Source organism: Danaus plexippus, chromosome 17 (genome assembly GCF_018135715.1).
Source record: "Danaus plexippus chromosome 17, MEX_DaPlex, whole genome shotgun sequence".
NCBI lineage: Eukaryota > Metazoa > Arthropoda > Insecta > Lepidoptera > Nymphalidae > Danaus > Danaus plexippus.
Genome location: NC_083548.1, coordinates 2789360 through 2812795, shown reverse-complemented (window position 1 = coordinate 2812795; position 23436 = coordinate 2789360). Strand labels below are relative to the sequence as shown.

Below are 23436 nucleotides of genomic sequence, written 5' to 3'. Positions count from 1 at the left end.
AAATTAGTTAATAATGTTAACTAACTACAAAACAAATTAGTTCACATATTTAACCACCAGAAGAAAAATTCCAATTTTAAACAATCTTAAAATTATCAATTTCATGCCAACACAAAGAAGTAAAGGAAGAACCACAAAACTTATGAAATTAATATTAATAAAAAATAAAATATTTAAAAATTGGAGGATAAAAGTTATTAACATAATATTTTTTTATAGTATAAAAAATACAAAAGTTTTTTAAATCTAAATAAACTGTATTCTTGTACATACATGCATAAATTGAAATGCAAACCAAAGACAACCTTTGGAGTTTTGACATTTTGTCAAGTCTTTGGCAGCCGATTGTCAAACAACCTCTTTTTCTGTCAACTTTTCTGTTAGGCAGGTTATTTTACAATGGTGAGAATTAAATTGTAAATTATTTCAGCAATCCTTATACATAATTTAATTTAGTTATGTTTGTTTAAGTGCTTGTAACCCGAGGAATTGAAAGTGAAAATTATTTTAGTGCCGTATCAGTTTTCTTAGTAGTGTTATGTTTTCGTATTTCATAGGCTGTTCCGTTGTTTTCAGGCTAAGCGTACGAAAAAGGTTGGAATCACTGGTAAATATGGCACACGTTACGGTGCTTCACTTCGTAAAATGGTCAAAAAGATGGAAGTGACACAACACGCTAAGTACACTTGCTCTTTTTGTGGAAAGGTTAGTTTTCGTTTCTATGAACGTCTTTATAGTATGGCTGTAGTTTGTATTTCATACATGATTCCGTTTTCACATTTGTGCCTTAAGTTTTTTCTAAGTTAAATGGTCAGTCGTAGTTATTTTAATTTTTTGTAAAAATTATTCTGAGCCGTATTTATTTACAAATTATTTATACACAATAATTGCTATAACCTCTGTCTAAAGATGTGTTCCTATAAAAATAGACAAATCTTGCGGATCTGTGAGTGTTATTGTAATTTTATTATGTTTTGTAACATGTACAATTTGAACTCATTACGTTTTACATTAATTTAAGTTGTCACTGTAAGACCCTTTACATATACTCATTATGAAAACAATGCATATGGCTACAACACTATTCTTACAACATATTTTATCATTATCTGCAGCTGATGGGTATATATAATATTTCTATAACTTATACACTGTATAAAATGTTTCAGGATGCCATGAAACGTAGCTGCGTTGGTATCTGGTCATGCAAGCGTTGCAAGAGGACCGTTGCTGGTGGAGCCTGGGTTTTCTCCACCACAGCTGCCTCATCCTGCCGTTCAGCAGTCAGAAGGTTGCGTGAAGTTAAATGAATAGGATAAGGGAATAAACAAAAAAAACTTTAACATCTGTTTCATTTTAAATATAAGATTTTTATTCCACATTTTGTGCATTTTCGCTTCAATAGTTACAGCTGTATATGTACAAATATTTTTAATAAATAGTAAAAATAATATTCTTCATAATTAGATACTTAAATTTTGATTTACAAATGAAAGAAACACAACTTAATTATAAATTCGAGATGACGTATATCACTACTGTGGTTAAAGAGTTAAGGTTACAAAAATTTCAAATAAATTTAGCTTAAGTTTCAATGATTATATACACAATATGTTGGACCATTTTATTTTGTAAGTACAGTTTAATTGGTTATAGTATTAAAATATAATTTATTTGTTAACGATATGCAAGTACACATATTAGCACCATAACAGAGTTCTATTGCTAAGGTATTTAGTACAATATTATATATGTGTATCTTAACATTAATATAATAAGACTATATTTATTCAATTGTAAAGAGGATACAACTTACATAATCTGATAAAACTTTATAAGTAGGTTTCTTATGGATTTGTATAAATTCATGAACACTTATATACTTAATCACCTAAGTCACTATCTTTGTCTCCTATGGCATATAAAATGTGGAAAGCAATACCGAGTAGCGCTGTTCCGAGTAAGTCTCCGAGGGCAGTTAAATATGGAATAGCAGAGTTATCAGGATCTAAACCCAACCTCCACATACCAACAACCAAATAATGGCTTATACATAATAATAAGAAAACTTGCAACATAGCTGCCGTCATGTAAATCAAGATGAAAATAGGAGTTAGTGATGTATGACCTGCTTTGAGATAACCTATTGTGTATATGAATATAAGTTGACCAGGCACAACCATAACAAGCAATAGTCTTGTCGTGTTGCCAAGTACTGCACCAGCCGGTTGGCCAGTATGTAGTAATGTTGACAACCTTGATGCATGAACAGCAACCATATTTCCTCCAATACCATTTATCACTAATTGAAATACTGCTATGCCTTTATAATTTGACACAGTATAATCCAAAATTAAACCTCCAGCACTACTTATAACCATGGCAGATACAACAGGAACCCAGCCTTCATCTAATGCTTGTCTTGTAAATTGATTGTTAAAAGCTATATACCCACATAATGGTACTAAAATTAAGCCTGAAATAATAATCATAGATGGTAACACAACACTTGTGCCAATTGTCCTATATAATAAAGATGCTATCCAAGATAATAATGCCAAGGTTGTCAAGTCTCCAAGACTAGCTGCTATTGGTGTTGCAATATTATCAGGATTTATATTAATCTTTCTAGAAACAACAATAACTCCAATCATAATCAAACCCAGACCAAAACTTGCAAAAGAAGCAGTTAACACACTTGATGCACATAACAACATAGCATGATGTATATCAAAGTCTCCTTTTGGGATCCATCCCATCACTACGGCTGCCATTGCAGCTAAAAACCCAACCAGAATAGCCTGGCATTGAATTAAGCATAAATTACCAACAATTAAAGCTTTTAAACTTGTTTCAAGATGTCCCAAATGTGAATGTGTTGAGAGCCGAGATGCTAATGTCATTTCCAAATTACCCTTCAGGCCTAACAGTGCAGGAACTAAGATATATACTTCTGATACTTGTTCAAAAACCTGCCAATGTTGCACCACATCGAGTAATAAACTAGCGGCTACCATTCCAAATCCAGCAAGCAAAAATGACACAAACATTTGAACACCGGCAACCCAGGAATTTTCTCTTCCATATTTAATATCGGGCGGTTTATCGTCGTTTGTAATTAGTCTATACGCGTCCACACTCATGTCAGTTGTAGTTTGGGACTCTGTACTTCTTTCCATTTTAGCATTATTATTCTTTGTCCTGTTCATCACAAATATAGTTGCCAATTAACATTAATTACAAAACCTCAAATCCATTAAAATTCTTATTAATTTGGGCAATCGTGTTACTTTGGATATTATTTACTAAGATAGACTAATGCTTTTATTGGCTTGTATAATACGTGTTTTAACACTATAAATAGCCCACCAGTAGCTAATAAAAATAGATTTCAATTATTATGTTTACTGTATTTATCTACAACCAACTAAGGACACTGATATAGTATGACATTGATTTGTTGACGTGTGTAGTATATCACCAAAGTATAATATTTAATAAAGTTTGACTTATCACAAGTTGCACCAACATTATATGTTTTTTAAATGTACTTTATATATATATATATTATTTTAAGAAAATGTTTGTATAATCTTCAATTTATATAAATTTAAGTAGACGAATATGAAAACATACATTTTAGGAAATGTATCCGAACAAATGAGGACACGGCAGTCTCGATGGAAACTAGAAAGTTTGACGTTCAGACCTATAGTATATGTACGTATACATTTGAAGATTGTCGACCGCTACCTTTTAATCTGATTAATTATTAAAATACATATTATATACACTCGTAAGTTTATAAACCCGGGTTTCTAAGACTATAAATATTTTAATAGTGTCTGTTATACTTCTATGTGCTGTCAATTTTAATGTATTCAAACTAAAGTCCGGGAACCTACTTCCGTTTAAGTGTTTTAAACTAAGAAAATTGTATTTTTAATACAGTAAATGAGATTGTTTGGATTTTGAAATGAGATGCTCTTGGAAATATTTAATAAATTAAAGAGTTAATGTTATATTATAATCGTACTTTTATTGCAGGTCAAAGAGAGGTAGTTTAGTGTTAGATTGACATGTGGCAATAAAATAAAGTTTACTTGACGCTACTTTGTCTAGTTACGATGTTTAGAAGCAAAATAAGGATACACACATGTCGCATAATTTTACTCACATCATTAGTGTGGTTATTAGTTGATGTTGCCTTGTTAGCACTCTATTCAGATTGTTTTGGTGATGGATGGGATTGCAATAAAAATAAAAATCTAAATAATGACTACACAATCAAGGTAATAAAGAAAACTGTTTGTATTGTAGAAAATTTTGTATATATTTTTGTCTAAATAAATTGCAGAAGCAATAATTTATAATACTTGTTTGGTATCTGGTAGTCTTTTAATATATTATATAAAACCTTTTTAGACAAATGATGAGTACAAAGGAAAGAAAGCAGCCATAGCAGCAGCTTTACAGAAGGATGAAGATTTTGATGAGACAAATTTAGAAGAGAATGAAGTGGAACATGACATGGGTGATGATGGTTTAATTTTACCACCCTATCCAAAATCACAGCTTAGGAGATGGGCCCCAGCACCATTTGTTAAACCCCAGGAAGAGACTCCTGGTGAAATGGGTATGTTTTTTCATTATCTATGTTGTTCTAAATTTAAAATGTAATGTAAACACATTCAAAAATATTGAATCAGTAATGTATGAGGTACTCCCCTCATCATTAATTTAAAATGATGTTAATTTGATAGTCTATCATAAATAAATTTAGAAATTCACTTTCTTATACAGTGTTGGCATTTACTTGATAATTGAATATGAAACTTTTTGAAACAATGCAACTTTCAATATTTGTCAGATTTCAATATAGATAAATGTTTTTAAAATGACATGAAATATTATACATATATTAAAAATAATCTATTATTTATTAACTTATTGTAAATATAAGAACATTTTATTATTCAATATAAATTTCAGGTAAGGCAGTTAATATACCGATTGAACAAGAAAAAGTGATGTTGGAAAAGTTCCAAGAGAATCAGTTCAATTTACTCGCAAGTGACATGATATCACTGAACAGATCACTCACTGATGTTAGATTCGAAAAGTAAGTGAATTTTTTAATTATTAAAAATTAATATTAGGTACATATAAATTTTAATTTAAACACTGAAAAAGTTTGATATTTAAAATGTCCTATTTAGTGTTTAATAATAATTTATAATCAGTTAAAGTGTATATTTTGTGTGTGTGTTTTTTTAATATTTAAAAATCGAATATTATATTTAAAAAATAGCTATTTTAATATAATTTATAAATAATATACAATTTAAAAAAAATGTTTTAAATAATTATTCATTTACATATTTTTATCATGAACCATTTATTCATAAATTTATGTTGGGTTATTGCTATCAATTACAGTAAAAAAAAAATCGATTTTTATTTAAAAAAGGAACACTAAAATTAGCGTCAGTTTAAATGAAACATTAATTTGACATTAACTAATGACCAATCATTCGTGCTTGAAAAAATGTTATCACAACCAATTTGCTGGTTAATTTCATCATAAAAATGCGTTTCAATGTTAAATGATCTGTTTATGGTTAACTGAAATCGTGGGTTTTAATCGTATTCAACGCGGTATATTTAACTGAGCGTTAAAAACTCGTAAAATAAATAGACCATAATCATTTTATGGCCTGTATTTATTTTTCTATGGTTATAAATACTTTGATGTTAAAATTTTATATTTATTTGATTTAATCGTCGTTTTAATATGACTCGGCATACTTTTTGTTATTGCCATTTCCTAGCGTGGCTTACGGTAAATGCTTTTTATATGACGTTGCACATCTATCGACGTCCGACTCGTCTGTAGACAGCTTTAATAAGACGTTTGTGTAATTACATTGTAGACTATCCAATGGCCGCGTCTTCGTGCTTTGTTTTTTTAAACTTTCTTATATGAAATGAAATATTATTTACTGATTACGTTGTTCTTATAGTAATTGTTATTTTTCATAATTTTATTGACTTTATATTACATTAAAGATCGCGACATTTTTTTTATATAGGGTCAGGGTTTATGATATATTCATAGAGTATTTTGTTAAAATCCATCCACTAGTGTTTCCGTGATGTGTGCTCAACTACGGCCCTCTATTATGTTATTGAATATAGATAAATGGTCACCATAATATTGATTATAATGAATCCGTTCAACTTAGCAATTATGTTGGCCAAGAAATTAACTTTTCTCCCCTTAGATGGTAATTATAAGCTAAAATTTAGCTTTTTTCCATAATTGAAAGTTGTTTCCACACTAAATTTCATTAGTATAGGTCCGGCGGAACAGTCGTGAAAAATATTAGATTGACATAGTAATTTTCACATTCATACGAGTAAACAAGCTTGGAGTGTCTGTGAATGTGAGTGAATGTGTGTGAGTAAATGTATATACATAAAATATATAGAAAGGTTACATTTTGTTCCTACTTTTGTCTGTCTGTCCTTTTGTTCGTACAAAAAGCCTAAACCTCCGATTATAACTGGCTCTGACTGACAAATAACTGATGTAGTAACGAGTAACTGAAACTTATATTTATTATATAAATTTTACATTTTATTAATATAAATAAAAAAAACAACTGTTTTGTGCGAACAAAGTCGCGAGCGCATTTAGTCTAAATAAAAATTTCATTGATGTTTTTGATAAATTAAAGAAACATTTCTCTCTAATTTTACCTATTTTTATTAAAAAAGTTAAAAAATAAAAATATATTTTACATACATGTAGTCTGGGTATTAAGATTTTTTTTTTGATGTTGCCAGGCGAATAAATCTTTTTAAATAACATAACGGGGTAGTGGGAACGTGAATCATATTTTTTTCCTTGAAAATGCTTTTTCCTCATAAATACAAGCATTGCATTCGCACCAAAGTAATCTTACAACTTAAACACATATTCTTTGAAAGATAAAACTGCCGGCACCGAGGTCATGTGACTGTATTCACGTTTCGAGTTGTATAAACGCTAATCATAAAACACGTATTGTAATGAATCTTCAATATTAACCGTGTGCTATTAATGTGAGTTAATCATCCGATACACCTTTATGATTAAGGCAGTAAAGGTCACGGGTATTTTTTATCCATAAAGAAAAACGTTTAAAAAAAAACGGATTTTTTTTTTATTAATACTTAGATAATATATTATAATACAACTATGAGAAAATTCATTCTTTAAAGCTTTTTAATTCTAGCGATATATAAACTTTTTATTTTATAATACATAGTTTGTTTCATTCACCGTCTCATTTGTTTTTCTTGCCAGCCAGGATAATGAATTTTTTTTTTTCATAATAGATGTAAAGCCAAACGCTATCCGACACTTTTGCCGACGACGAGTGTAGTTATAGTTTTCCATAATGAAGCGTGGACTACACTACTTAGGACAATATGGAGTACAATCAATCGGTCTCCCAGACCGCTGTTGAAGGAATCATTCTCGTCGACGATGCCAGCGAAAAAGGTACTTAACACATACATTTATGTATAAATAAAGTCGAATATTGCCTGTAGTTTCGTGATAGTATACTGCAGCAAAACCAGTTTTGCATAATAGTCAACTAGATTTTCCAGTTTGTATGGTATTGGAATAATTGGGTCAAATTTAAATAGTACTTGATATAGATATATATAAAAACTTTTTAAACGAAATGTATTTTTTTGTTTTAGAACATCTGGGTAAGAAATTGGAAGAATATATAAAGACCTTGCCAGTTTCTACCCGGTTGTTCCGTACAGAGAGTCGATCGGGTCTAATAAGAGCCAGATTGCTTGGAGCCAAACACGTTAAAGGGGATGTCATAACGTTTTTGGACGCTCATTGTGAATGTACCGGTGAGTGTTCTATGTTAAAAAATTATCGTTAACTTACACTAGCTTCAACACGCGAATTTGCGCATTAATTTTTTTTTATTTTTCAGAGGGATGGTTGGAGCCGTTGTTATCACGGATCGTTGAGGACAGGAGTACGGTGGTGTGTCCTATTATAGATGTTATATCGGACACAACCTTCGAATACATACAGGCGTCTGATATGACCTGGGGCGGATTCAACTGGAAACTGAACTTTAGATGGTGAGTATAAGACTCAATTTGCTTTGCGCAAATAAATACAGGATGTTTAATTTTCCCTTTAAAAATTTAATTAAATCAAACAAATATAATCAATATATCAGAAATAACTGTCCGCCATTTGTAATGCTTTTACGCGCCGATTAATTTCTTATGTAATCGTATTCGTAAAGTATACTTTAAATCGTAAACCTATCTTAAAGTTATAATTTGTGTCACAACAAACATCAAACGTTTATAACTGTTCTAAGAGGGCGAAATAAAATTAATTTAATATACAAATTGTTACTATTGATACATTATTTGACACGTTAAATTGATGACGTAATCGCTTAAAATTTCGTTTTGTCAGAATCGTGTTATAACTCTAAAGTGGCAAACACTCAAGGTCTAATGTTATCGATGTTTTCGGTTGTAACTAGTACTTCCATTGTTCTCGTCACGCTGAACACAAGAATCGATCTTAGTATGTTTGTACATAACTGTTACATGTTTATTATATATGGAACAAATGAAACTGCTCCTTTGCGAAATGTGTTTCATATACATACTTCTTATTATCTGTGATTTATGTCAAATTGACGTTTGATGTTTTTTTTTTGACATAATATATATTTTTATTGACAGTTGTTCCTATGAAAACCTCTTTGTATGTTAACGACAGTATTAACTAAAAGACATGCTATATATTATAAAATATTTTTTTTAAATATAGTATTTTCTTTATATACTTTGTATTTATTGTTCGCTGTGGACTATGGCTACGGGAATAGAATGCATTAATGCAGTAGGAATTTAGATTTTTTTTTAACTGATCTAAAAAGAAAATAATCATACTTTTAAAGAACATACTTTTGAATAACAAACATATAAATATTATCTTTTCTGAGAAAACACAGCTTAAACATTATTACATCGATCATTTAATTTTGATGTCGGTTATGATTAAAAGAAATATACCGTTTCGTTTATTATCGGATTAAACTATAATACTGAGTGATTCAATGTGATTTTATTTTTGATAACTTTATCGGGGATGTGCTGTGTTTGCGTTGTTCAGATAAATATAACATTAATAGATTAGTTTTGACATGTCGTGCTTTTGATTCACCGATGAACGGATATATCGGAGTCGTTCATAAAATGGCGGGTTCCGTGAATACTTTGTTATAAGCAAATATATATATAAAATATATCTATGTAGGATTCTAACAAAATCATTAAAAAATCTATTTGTCTTATAAAGTCAGTACTTTTAAATAACAAATCAAACCTTAAATAGAACAAACTAGATATTACCTTAAACTAAAACACCTTCAATAAGTTAAATTCAATTTAAAAGACACAAATCGCGTCAACAAATACTTTCCCGCGTAAATGTGAACCAAAACAAATGTCAACGCTTTAACGTCACTTCGGGTGCGTTCAGGAAATTAAAGTTTTGGTTCAAATAAAATGTGTGTTCCCTAAATATATATTTATATACATATATAATTGACTGAATTATCTTTATTTTTTTATTTCATTTTACTGTTCTCTTTATATTCTCCGTCGTCCTTGCTAACGTTTTCCCTTATATCATATTAAAGTTTTTGTAGCGATTTCGCGCGCGTTCTTTTTAAGATCGAATGCTGCATATTCTAGTTAGCAGTATACGAACATACGACTATTGAAGAGTATCTTTATTCTTATTACATGACGTCTCCTATATCATAGACAATATTATTTGTTAAAAAAAATATCTTGTCGTTTTAGTCATGACTAAAATAGTATATACTGATACAGATGCTTTATACGAGTTTGTATCAAACGTGCAAAATTTATTTAAACCTCTCAACTCTAAAGATAGCTTTATTGTATGGAAAATATATATTTCTATGGGAGTACTTTTGATTATATTTATTTAATTTTAATTCGATGCTGCGATTTTCAACATATCTATTATATGGATATATATTATTAGGGAGATAGGGAGAGTTTTATTACTTTTTTGTGCCTGGGGGTCGAAGAGGTGATTCTTTGGGGGCTGTAGAGTCCAGACTACCCACTAAAACCCAACAGTTACCATCATAGCTTTAATCGAATCATAAAGTCGCTTGAGCATTCGACTAAGACGTTCTTTCAAAGTACCTATTTAAATACGTATTATAAATACAATTATATAAATCTTATTTTTTAATATACATGGTAAATTCCGACGTCTTCAAAATAAAACTAATATATGTCGGATATACTACGCGGATTTTATTATTTTAAAACTACATAATCCTTTTTCTTCTTTTACTTTTTTTTTGTACTTTTCAGCAACCGTGGCAGACGGGCAGACGAAAAGTAGCCGAAACGTCGGGATTATGTAGTTTTAAAATAATAAAATCCGCGTAGTATATACGAAATATATTAGTTTCATTTAGATGAATAAAACTCGCGAAAGTCTTAGATATCATCATGTCTTCAAAATAGTAAAAAAAAATTATTTACATATATTGGTCTAACAGAAATGATTTGCTTAATTCGATGAGCGTTCCAATTAAGTTTTCATTGAGTTTTGACACGATAAGGTGGGTCGATAAACATGTTATAGCAATACACTAGGATATTTACTTTAGGAAAGTAATAGAATCTTTCTAGTTTTGATTGAATTTATGTGGATTATAAATATAAAAAAAAAAGTTAAATGTTTATTTAGTTTGTTATGAACTTCAGAAAGAAATATCGTCTTTCATTAAGCCACATGACGTAAATTCGTTTCATAAAATTTCTTTCATATAATGAAAAGTCTCTTTACGAATGGTCCTTTCACATTCATTAAAATTTTCCGATAATATTGGCTGATATCCACGAACAAGTTCGTGTTGCTATTAACTAGTACGTCACCAAATTTGTTGTAAGTTAAATAAAAACAACGCTGTATAAAAAAATGTTGTTTCGATATCGCAATATTTTTAATAACAATAAGTTAGTTATATATATATGTATATATCATTCTTTTAATATTTTTATCACGCTTTTATTAGTTTCCCCTGTATGTTTGTATGTTTGTTACTGACATCTTTGGACTCGTTTTTGATCCAACTCTGAACGGTCAGATTTGATTTAAACTTGGTGGACTTATCGAGGACCGATGGCCAATACGATAATTTAATAATTTTATTCCACTATCCCAATTAGGATCTAAAGGACTAAATGATATTTTCCCGTATCCTTAAAGTGAGAGCAAGAGAGATAGTCTGAGCGTGTGGTCTTGCGCAACCCTAATTTTCCGATTCGAGCACTGCTTGGAGAAAATTGTGCTTTTTGACAAATATTAGTATCTATGCACCTCCGCGTTTTTGTACATAAAAATATTTTTTTATATTCACTCTTATCCATAAATTTAAATAATAAAAAAAACTTCTTTTAGTTCGGTTTATCCGTACGCTATTATTTATTGTTTATTGTTAATGTAATTGTATATGTCAATGACCTTACCACGAGCTTGTGGGATCAAACTAAATATGTATATATGTATACTTAACAGCTTTTCTTTCTATCAACCAAGGTGTTATATGTGGGTAGGTTTTTAATATTTACACTCATGGAAAGGGTACTGTTTTCAGATGTCTGTCGGTTACGTGTACCGCGTGAAACTTAGTGTACAAAAAGTAAATACATTTATTTTTATTTACTCCATTGAATTTTTCGTCATATTTCCTTATACGTAAATTAAAATTATAATCTTAAAATAACTACCATATATATAAATTGTAGTAGTCGTTAAGGGAGATAGATTTGATGTACAGTATACATATATGAAATCTTACTATAGTGGAGCCTAAATGTCTGAATAACAGATTTATATACTTGTAAATGTTATATAGGATTTGTTTAATAAAAGCTATAACGTATTATATTACTTCAGCTTCCCCTACGTTACTATAGACAAATTTTGCCAAATCATAATTTCCCACGTCCATTTAAATAATTGTTACAAAAGTTTTCGCTTTTCCCAGTTACATAAATGAACGACCTCCAAAATATTAATATGATATATCTCAATAATGATGTCCTTTGTTTATTCTCAGAAAACACGATAATGTATTATAAAAATTATGTTTCGTATAATATCGATAGAATTAATCAGAGATTATACATGTTATAATTATGTTACAACACTAATCGCTTGAAATTGTTTTTTTTAAATTAATGTCGAATTATTTTCATAGGCTGTATAGATGGATTTTTTTTAAACTTCTAATTGTTGTTGAAGATTTTGATTATGCAGTAATGTTTAATAAACGGGTATAAAGGGTCCTATATTAGACTTATATAAATACGTTACTTTAAGTGGAGTTGGGATTTTAGGTAGTCTTTAATTTCTCTTGCATAACCTGATTTCTTTGCTTTATTTTTGTTGCCAAATTAATGCAAGATGTTTTTATGATGCCGTAACTAAAAAAACGGAAGCCTTGTAAGTTGACTGTTGGCTGTCTGTCAAGAACCTTTGTCGCGGGAACGCTGAAAGTGTCTAGGTTAATTAAAAGATACGCTCGCGTCTGTAGTTACTTAAAAGTTAAAAATCTAAAATCAGACTACATAATTAACGTTAAAAATAGATGGGCCATTCAATCTTCAAAAAACCTACATTTATTTGAGGTGATAAAAATTTCTAAGTAAATGTATTTTGCATATGACTTAGAACGATGACTTGCCAATCAATAATTTTAAAATATATATTGGAAAAATAACACTTAGTCGATACTTTTTTTTCAAAGTTAGACAAGACTTAAGTTATTCAACGCTGATAAAAGCGTTTCATCAAGCAAGTTATGTCTTATCCAGAGCTAAACTAAACTAAAAATAAAATACGATCTTTGTATATAAATTTTAATTATTGCCACAGTATTATTCACTCTTGCCCTTAATAGATTATTAAAACGAACTTGCCCTTAAGAACTTTTGTTTTTTACTGTGAAAACCATTGATTTTTTCTCTACAGTCTACACTATGCAACACCTCTACGCTATACAGTATCTTAATTAAAAATTCTCATATCTTAAGTATGAGCATATGCGTATTTTAACAAGCACGTCGTAAATAAATTTATAAATTTATATGTCACTGAGAAACTTAATATGTTTTTTTCAAATAACACAATTTCGCGATTAGGGCTTCTGGATATGAAATTGCAGAGTCTATGTAAGTGAATTTGTTCCATAGAAATGGACATTTGCAATAGGTTTTAATAATATTATTAGTTCGGCTATGAAAAATCGTCAAGAAATATTTTTCTTATTCACCTCACCTCCATATTACTCGTTAAACTTGTACTACATGAAGTACGATGTTTTTATGGACAAAAAAAACAGACAATTCTTATATAGAAAAGATATGTTAGTTCGTTTGTACAACTCGAACTCAGGAACGGTAGGACCGATTTTGATATTGCTTTGAAGTTTTAACAGCGTAGTATCAGACTATTAGTATATATGATAATGACTATTTGTATGCATTATTATGCTTATTTAGTGTTATATTTCGTCTTTAGGTATCGTGTCCCAGAACGCGAGATGCAGCGCCGTGGTGGTGACCGCACCGCTCCTCTGCGTACACCCACCATGGCTGGCGGCTTGTTCGCCATCGATCGTGAATACTTCTACAAGATAGGATCCTATGATGAGGGCATGGATATATGGGGTGGGGAGAACTTGGAGATGAGCTTCAGGGTATCGTATACTGTTTGGCTTCCTTTTTTTATATATTTGACGGATTTAACATGACATATGTATCTCCACAAATATCAGACAAAGAGTACGTTTTGGTGGACCATTCATTAGAATTCAGTTATACAATCGTCATTTCAAGTTTTTACTCTTATTGTCATTTAGTTCGGTTAGACTATGGAATAGCAAAATTCAATGTTTTCCTCATCCTGATACGTTCGCGTTGGTTATAAAGGAATCTGAAAAGAAATGCACATCTTGGATTTAATGTTTTGGAGTCGGCGTCAATCCAAAAGACTCTTGTTACCAACATTGCTATGCTGGTTTAGCTTGGTCCATACAAATGTACCAGTGTTACCAACATAAAATCCGCGGCTAAGGTATGGCAGTGCGGCGGCGTGCTGGAGATCGTTCCGTGCTCTCACGTGGGCCACGTGTTCAGGGACAAGTCCCCCTACTCCTTCCCCGGGGGGGTGCAGGCCGTGGTGCTGAAGAACGCGGCCAGGGTCGCAGAAGTTTGGATGGACGAATGGGGGGAATTCTATTACGCCATGAACCCAGGTGTGAATATACGGATGCTTGCTTTTCGGCTGTTTCATATAAAATGATAAGAAATCAATAGATACTTAATTGCTTTTAAATGTCGGCAGTTTTATCGGCTAATTGGTTGTACGATTTCTAAGAATTAGATTTTATCATACAATTGTAATCTTGTTTGTAATTTATGATACTCATTGCTGACAGTCCGTAAGCAAGCAACCGGTACACGTTAATAAAGTTTTGTTGTGGCTTGGGATAACATTATCACGTGTTCTGTGACGTCATTAACATGTCGGCCTCCTAATATACATTAACCGTTGCGGCTGCATTCGTCTTCCTATTTTACCCGATTTCTGAACGTGTATTTAAAAAATAATTGACAGTTATTAAAAAAAAAAAGTAATTTGAAATAAGAACACGTTTATTGAAATACACGTATGGAAACGGGAATTGCCTTTGCATGATCTTTGTGCTTTTTAACTTTTTTAGTTTCTTTTTTTTTTATAACTCTATTATCTAAGTGTGTTTTATTTCGCTGTATTTTTTTTATGTTTCCTTTATACCTTAGCTTCTTAATGCAGAAGCAATGAAGTGTATTTTGTGATAATATAATAATAAATTTTACCCACAGCAATACTTTTTGTGATAACAAATGGCAGATATATTTACGAATCACAAGCAGTTTCAATATTGACCGTGTTTCCGTAATTTATGTTTGGTAATTTTCCAAATGCATGTCGTATTTAACTTAGTACATTTCTAAATATCATTATTACGTAATTTAACATTTGAGTAATTATTGACATGAATTATATAGAAAATGTTTAAGTTCCCGCTAATTTAAAGTAACAACTTCACATCTGAGTAAATATTTTAGTTAGCTTACAAACGAGCGTTTTTAGTGCGTTCGTGAGGTCGTTTTTAGACGCACATGACGCGTGCTTGCACCTATAGACTTATTACAAGCTAATACCCGAATTTTCTATTAAAATATAAAGGCGATCACTTCAATAATTTAACGCATTAACGCATCGAGCGTTTATTTTAACGCTCGTTTATTATTCTAAGAAAAAAATTGTTAGCGTTTAATTTTAAATATGGTAATGCACTGATCATTTATTTAATTCCTATATATATCTGCCATTTGTATTATTTCATGGCTTAATAGAATCAATACTTTCTGTCGGGATTTTTTAATCGGTTCAAAAAAAAAAACTACAAGATTATGAATAACCTAAAATAAAAAATCCAAACGAATATTACACAGCTATTCCTGGTATTAATATGAAAGTTAATTTCCTCAATGTTACAATATAATAAAATTGATATAAAATATTTATACAGCTGTAATAACCGAACAGTCCTTAGTACGTAGATTACTAATAATATATTGCATTATAATGGGGTTATTAATTTATTAACAACATGCTTTTATATCGTCCCATGTTATTTATATTTCGTGAATGGCACTTTAATGATAAAAAAAATTACTAACATATTTCCGGTTTTATATAGACGAGGATAGCTGAGATGTTTGTTTAATAAAGCGATGGTATATTTCGCTTATGGCTAGGCTAGGCTGTCAAAAATAATTCCTAGGATTTTTATCGTATGGAGCAAATTGCTTGTATGACATGGCAAAACTGTTACATCCAATGTTGTTTCATTGCAAGATAAATTGATACGTTTCTCTTAAATCGTTCCTACGTATAGCATAGAAGTTTTACCATTCGTGGTTAATTTTTGTCTGATAAATATACTAGTAATGAATTGTCCAAGCCGTGGAATTGCTTTATTGGGTTATCATTTATTACAACTTCGGCCGCAAACAGCTATTTATAAATCAATTGCATTAGCTGTCGACCAATAAAATTTTTATAACACAATTTTCCCTAACGTTGCCATTTTATCTAATGGATCGCAGGCTTGGGTTCTGAAATAGCTGTGCGGTGATAACACTCCCAAAAAAAAATGTTTCCAATATAGCCGTAATATAAAATCAGATCCGAAAATTGCATCCGAATAGAGTCCTGTGATAAAATCGGTCGCAAAAAAATTGGTCCCAACCAAGCAGGTGTGGATGTGCGGTGGTACTCTGGAGATAGCCCCGTGCTCGCACGTGGGTCACGTGTTCAGGAAGACCACGCCGTATTCCTTCCCCGGCGGCACCGGCCGCGTCGTGAACCACAACAACGCCCGTCTAGCTGAAGTCTGGCTCGACGACTGGAAACATTTCTACTACAATATTAACCCAGGTTCATAGCGCTTGTATTGCAGACGTCTGTTCTCATTTCGAGTGGCGTTTCAAAAAATGTTTGTGGCACCTGCTTAGGCAAACCTCAAACCAGTCTATGGATTGTATACAGCTTTATTTGAATATAAATATACGTAATTCCATTTGAGTTGAAATAGATTTTTTTTTTTTTGTAATGACAACAGGCGTCTCATTGGGTATTAACACTGCTGTTGTCCTTGATGATTTCGTTGTAAAGTCTATCAGGTACAACAGTGCGATGCACGATACGTATTATATGTATTTTTAATATGAAATGTATTAACAGTATTAACAGAGGTGTGCTGATGTTTTGTTGGTATCATTGCGAATCATTTGAACAGCTTGGTATGACATTAATGCTGCCGCAATAAAAAAAATGACGTAATAATAATATAATCTGTATCATAAAGCGCTCTCATTAATATTTATATTTATATGAAAAATTAAATAGGACCTTTTCTGATATGGTTATAATGAATACATGTGAATAAAAAAAGTTGGACTACCCTACAGATTTTTAAGTGATCATGAATTTAGTTAATCGTGTATATAGGCGCTCTCAACGTACCCGTGGGCGACGTGAGCGAGCGGAAGGCGCTCCGTGAGCGTCTCAAGTGTAAAAGCTTCAGGTGGTACCTCGAAAACATATATCCAGAAAGTCAAATGCCATTGGATTATTACTATTTGGGAGAGGTTGGTTGAATTCATAATATATAGACTTAGTTGAAGTAGTTCTTTCCATATCATCTAAGTTATTTTTTTTGTGTTATCACATAAAAATGTGCTAAGTTTGTACTTAGATGTATGAAATAGCGTTAAATGTGTTTTTTTGTAGATACGGAACGCGGAAACATCGAACTGTTTGGATACATTGGGTGGGAAGGCCGGGCAGCCGCTGGGTATGGGATACTGTCACGGGATGGGGGGAAACCAGGTAGGGATGAATAATATCTCAACTTATACCAGTAAATTTTTTAATGCAACGGTTCCCAAACTTATTATGTCACTTACTCACTTTGAGAATAAATTATTTTTTATGAGTATCTTCTAATGCCAGGGATTCCCAAACTTATTTTGTCTACTGCCCGCTTTGTGAATGTTTTTACCTACTGAATAACCATTACAATTAAACCTGAATGAAATTACAAATCACCAGCAGGTCTTTATACAACGACAGCACTTTTATTTGGGTCTCTTACCGCCTTTAAGCCTGTAGCTTCCACAAGTAGGCGTTATCGGCCACTTTGGGAAAGGCTGCAGATTAATTCGTGCTTATTTACTACGAAATATTTGTTTAAATAGTTCGTAATTAATTGGCCTTAAATATATATTAATTAATGTTATTGGAAGTCCTTAATTGGTTTTGGGCTCATATATAATGTTTAATTTCTGATAGTGTTAATATTTTGAAAGATTTTTATAATTATCGAGAATACAAGTTGTTTGGTATATATTTTATTAGTTCTTAAGTGGAAACCGGTTTATTAAAGCGAAGTGCTAACACTTTAATAAACCATTATATATAATTATACAGTTATCGTGAAGTTTTTAAGTTAGTCGCATAAGCCAGATTACTGCTATGATATTTCGTCAGGTGTTCGCGTATACTAAACGCAAGCAGATCATGTCGGATGACAATTGTTTGGACGCAGCTCACCCTCGCGGACCAATCAAGCTGATACGATGTCATGGGATGAGGGGAAATCAAGAGTGGACGTATGATACTAAGGTATATACACACACACAAAAACACACACACGCACACATATATATATATATACATATATAAAAAATTTGAATACGAAAATCCATATACGGAATATGACTATTTTAATCAATCGGTTCCGCTGCGAGTGATCCTAAAACAATTGTTGATATTTTATAACACTTTCCGTGACAAGATTCCATTCGTTATGCATTAAGTTGGTCTCTCTTTTTTTATTTGTGTCCAATCACTTATGTATGCATAGAATTATCCTTAAATTTAAAATTAAATAAGGTAAATATCCATGAAATTTTTCTTCTTTATATTCTATTTTTTCTTCAAATACCCACATCTGTAACATTACAAATATATACAGGGTGGGTTTAAATGGGCATTGTACCAAAATACATTTATTTAAATACTCATTTCATACTACTGGATTGTTTTTGCTCAAATGTTATTCGTACGCTAGAAAAAGCGTGTAGTGTGAAACGATAAAATCACACGCTCTATAATTGAAATAAAAACTAACTATATTATACGGTGTGAAGCGTGCATTTGCTAAAAATATTTCTTTATTTTGATAGAAAAATTTCAATACAAAGTTTATATAAGACAAAGACTTGAAATTAAAAAAAAATGTTAGGAAGAACTTGAACTTCGTAATGTTAGAATTAAAACAGGAAGGGGTAGAAATTCATGTTCAAGAAATTTTTAACGTTCCTTTTAAGACAAAATTTATTAACATTACTTATAACTCATAATTGATTTCCTCTCTGTCTCATTCTACATCTTTTATCCCCCCCCAGGGTGCGTAAAACATTTAACGCAACCTTGTCGGAAGTCGCATAAGTTTCGCTTCTAGAATTTAAAAATATATCGAATAGCATTAAGGTTTTGTTTTCCACATATATGTTTATTTTCAGAGCCGTACAATAAAGCACACCAACACTGGCATGTGTCTCGACAAGCCAGAGTCTACAGACGTTTGGAAGCCGGTGTTGAGGTCCTGCGACAGGTCCAGAGGTCAACAGTGGCTGATGCAGGTCGACTTCAAGTGGCAAGCGAGGCATTCCAGCTAGTAGATGGTAAGCAATGTTGTAACAACAAGGACAGTCCATGGCTTTTGTCCATAGTAATAAATAATATTTTACTACCAATAAGTCTCCATAGGTTTCAAATTAAACTATGACTTTTGAATATACAACGCGTTTCATTATGTTATGCCTACATCTATACTCGCGAAAATTTTAGATGACATTTCATAGATTTTTGTAAATATGTTTAATGTTGTCAAAAACTTAATTTTAAAGAGTATGTCAGACATATTTTAGCTGTAAAGAAAAATTATGCTGAAGTCTCAATATATATTCCAAGTTTGAAAATAAAATTGTTATTTAATCATCGTGGACTTGTTCAGTAATTGTAAATCTACAATTTATTTATTGAAGAAAAAAAAAGTATTTTTTTTAAATTATAATGCTAGTGTCATACTAGTCTGATAAGTATGTATATTGTTTTATTTCTGTTCTAATACATTTTTTTTGTCCACAGGAACAACAACAACAACAGACCATAACAGTCTTCCCCTGTCGTTAGATAAAAGATTTACTTTCATATTCCTATTTCTGAAATTTTATATCTATATAGATGGTATCGACATTGTCCTGTGAATCGTTGACAATACTTTAAGTAATTATAATGTTGCTCAAAAAGGATGTGTCTGATATGTATACATCCATTTTTTTTTAATTTAAAATATACTTAGACGTAAGCCGTTTGAGTTGGCGGCTCACTAGTACATGCTAGCCCCGTTTTGACATAATGAGATTACGTTTGACATTTAAACTGTCAGAAACAAAGAAAAAATTATAACTTCATGAGATTTCGTTAAATAGCTCATTTTAGAGTGATTTTAATTATTCGATTGTGTATTTTTTTTAATACTCTCTTCAGATATAAATTCATTGTTTTATTTACGGGTGTAACTGAATTGACGTTATTCCGTTTTTTGACTATTATTTTTTACGCCTTACATATTATTTTCCGACAAATTTGAAAGTTCAATTAATAAATGCTCTAAAGAATTGTACATACAGCTCGATCGACATTTGAGATTGCCTTAATTGTAATTGTTAATTAAAAAAAGCTATAAAGGTTATTTCTAATGATGACGGTAGGACGCCGTTTTGTCAATCTGCCAATCGACATATACTTACGTAGGCCAATTATATAAACAAAATTTTTATATAGAATATAAGCTCTGTAATTTAATTCCACGACTAAAATAATATTCCTTATATTGTATATTTTACATTTTTTTTTTCATTCGGTTCGAAATGTCCTTATATGAAATAGATAGTCGTAATTTGACAATATAGGGTTAATGTTTACTTAGAACGGAATCCAAAAGATCACATAAAATGTTGAAATTAATGTTATATTTGAATTATCACGTTTATACTTAATGCACAATTATCTATAGATTTTTTGCTATATCATAGGTTCAGCCTAGTACCGGTGATTAATAATCTGTTGCCTTAACTTTGTCTCAAATGTATAATCTGTAAGAACCAATTAAATATTATTTTAGTGCATATCTTAGTATAGTGATGTGATTTGAACTTTATTTGGAAGTTTGGAAGTGATAAATATATAACAACGAAAATTGCCCAGTGATTGTATGTGAATTAAAATATATTGATATTAAAAATCTCACGTTTCTGAATACAAATCTCTGGGCAATGCTATCCATAGACTATAGATTTTAGGACTATTGATGTAACACTGAGGTTATGTTTTATATTTTCTCTTTACCTTAAATGTCTATAATTAAAAAAAATCAATAATTATCTTCTATAAAATAGATTAAGAAATGTATTTTTACACATTTAATATTTCCTAAGTCATAATACCTAACATTTTCCCGACCTCAGTGTAGCAATGATGTTCGTTTTAACTTTATCCCTCAACAGATAAAATAAAAATATTATCTGTATTAACGAATTTAATGGAGATTTATTTTATTTTTTTTCAATAGAGTGATTTATGTTTAATTAAATTTTTGGCATAACTTTATTTATTATTAGATTTTATTATCATATCAATACACATATAGATTGTAGACGTATTTTTTAATGCAAAACATTGGCTCAGATGTCTCTTTCACAAATGTACATAATGTTATTATTCTGATAAATAGAAATATATACATATATATATACACAGCTGTTATTGTGTGACATTTATGTTAATTAAAATTTCCTGTTGTAATTTACAGCCTCTATATAAATATTTATATATAACATGTTAAAATAAATAATTTCAATATTTACATATTAAATGCATTTATCTGTTAAGAAACGAATCTCGGAATTTTTTTGATCAATTTTTTTAAGGTGCCAAATAGATTTTTTTTTTTATGAAACATTCATTCACCATTCCAATAGACAGAGATTTCTTAATAATTGATATTAAATATTATGACTGATTTCAATAGTTTCATTTATCCTTATTATGAATGAGGGGAAAGAATATACTAATAAGTCCTCGGTTTTTACTCGTCACATTTTTAATAGGTCTATAACATACATTGAAGTTTCTAATATTGAAAATTTCAAAACTACTACATCAATATTCATTATGCTATTGCTATAACACTGGCAAGTTAGTGGGTTGATTCAAAATGTTATATAACACCTTGGAGATTGTTACAGTTTACTTAAGAAATAAAAATAGTATTTACAAAGACCTAGAACTAAATTTTTACTAAAACCTAAATGCTACATAAGATTCGAGATAGTTATGTTTGGAACCGTTCTTTAAATCAAGATTGTTCTTCATAAAAAAATTTATAAAGGGAAAAATGCAATTATCTTAAGGATATATTTTTTTTTGTATATAGCATTATGTGGAAATTTTTCATTACTCAATGTAAAGGTTCCTCTTTATTATGGATATTTGCTTGGTATGTTTGATGGGAGTCATCTTAGCTGACACCACAGACACTTTCATTGGTGATGAATCGGGTGATGTAAATATGGGAATATTTTCAATTTGTATCTCCTTTGATGGAACAAAATCCTTTCTTTTCACTTTCTTAGGTATGTTATATGGTTCTGTTCCCTCCGCAGAGTTGTCATCAAAGTGGTTGTCAATCGAGGATGGTTTCCCACCACTTTCAGTCTTTTGTTCTGAGCAGACTTTTTTTTCTGGTGAAAATTTCTTCACATTATCATTAGCAGAGCTTTGACGTTTTAAAATATGTGGCAAGACTTCCTTACCCAGTTCTTTATTCGCCATCATCTTCATTTGCATATAATTTTCCATTTTTGACCTTAAAAAGAAAAATAATTACAAAATATCTGTAAAGATATATTATAGAGAAAGTTATATTGTACATAAATAGAAAGAGACATGTTAAGAATTGCCATAATAATTATTACAATTTATATTTATAAAGAAAGAATATGATGAAAGTCTATCGCATATAGTTCTTACAATTATAACTTGAACGTAATAGTTGCTTCGGTAACTAACTTCCGCATACTTTGATTACCATGTCTGCGATTTTGTCTTGTACTTACTCTTAAAGATCTCCAAAATATTGTTGCCAATTTAATATTAGAAAGCTCGTTTCAATTCAGCTCAATAACTATCTTTTTTCATGGCCGTGCAGGTCGTATACAAAATTACGAATTTTGAACTATTTGACTAGGTACCACATCCAGCCAACAACTAATAAAACATTCTATGTTTTTGAGTTCAAAATCAACAATGGAGTTTTATTATTTGTTGTAAAGTACGTATTTTGTAAATAATTGATAAGTCAAAATCGCTATGGACTGTCACTCGGCTTAACTTTTGACGTATTATATATTGCCTATTAGGAAAAATAATAAGAATGATATTGTATAACAGAAGCGGATTTTATGTTTCACTTGGTATATGCAATTCAACCATCAAATTAACTCTGTTTCGACTTTGCTATATTTTTAGTAAATTAATTGTAATTTGTTAATTAATAAAATTTTATAAACTTAGCGAGTATATACGTCTAA

At 30.6% G+C, this 23436-nt stretch overlaps 3 protein-coding genes and 1 long non-coding RNA gene across 4 annotated transcripts; 2 read left to right on the top strand and 2 right to left on the bottom strand.

The window, feature by feature from the left end:
• Window positions 1-259: 259 nt before the first annotated feature.
• On the top strand, window positions 260-1343 carry LOC116771239 (large ribosomal subunit protein eL43). Its single transcript, XM_032663038.2, has 3 exons — window positions 260-402; window positions 577-705; window positions 1170-1343. Exons 1-3 carry the CDS (start codon window positions 400-402, stop codon window positions 1308-1310), a joined length of 273 nt encoding a protein of 90 aa, XP_032518929.1. The 5' UTR covers window positions 260-399; the 3' UTR covers window positions 1311-1343.
• A 6-nt stretch (window positions 1344-1349) lies between these two features.
• Window positions 1350-3449, bottom strand: LOC116771238 (solute carrier family 41 member 1-like). Its single transcript, XM_032663037.2, has one exon. It carries the CDS (start codon window positions 3207-3209, stop codon window positions 1884-1886), a length of 1326 nt encoding a protein of 441 aa, XP_032518928.1. The 5' UTR covers window positions 3210-3449; the 3' UTR covers window positions 1350-1883.
• A 483-nt stretch (window positions 3450-3932) lies between these two features.
• Window positions 3933-21867, top strand: LOC116771159 (polypeptide N-acetylgalactosaminyltransferase 5). Its single transcript, XM_061523154.1, is given in 15 exon segments — window positions 3933-3950; window positions 4048-4292; window positions 4426-4636; window positions 4993-5122; window positions 7384-7517; window positions 7520-7549; window positions 7756-7920; window positions 8007-8160; window positions 13682-13859; window positions 14237-14417; window positions 17225-17364; window positions 17507-17605; window positions 18266-18400; window positions 19303-19464; window positions 19931-21867. Coding segments are annotated over 13 exon segments (1878 nt in total). The 5' UTR covers window positions 3933-3950; window positions 4048-4127; the 3' UTR covers window positions 19459-19464; window positions 19931-21867.
• A 62-nt stretch (window positions 21868-21929) lies between these two features.
• LOC116771380 (uncharacterized) lies at window positions 21930-23418 on the bottom strand. Its single transcript, XR_004353590.2, has 2 exons — window positions 22963-23418; window positions 21930-22712 (listed from the first exon to the last, which is right to left on the bottom strand). It is a non-coding gene; the product is annotated as an uncharacterized LOC116771380 (long non-coding RNA).
• Window positions 23419-23436: the final 18 nt, after the last annotated feature.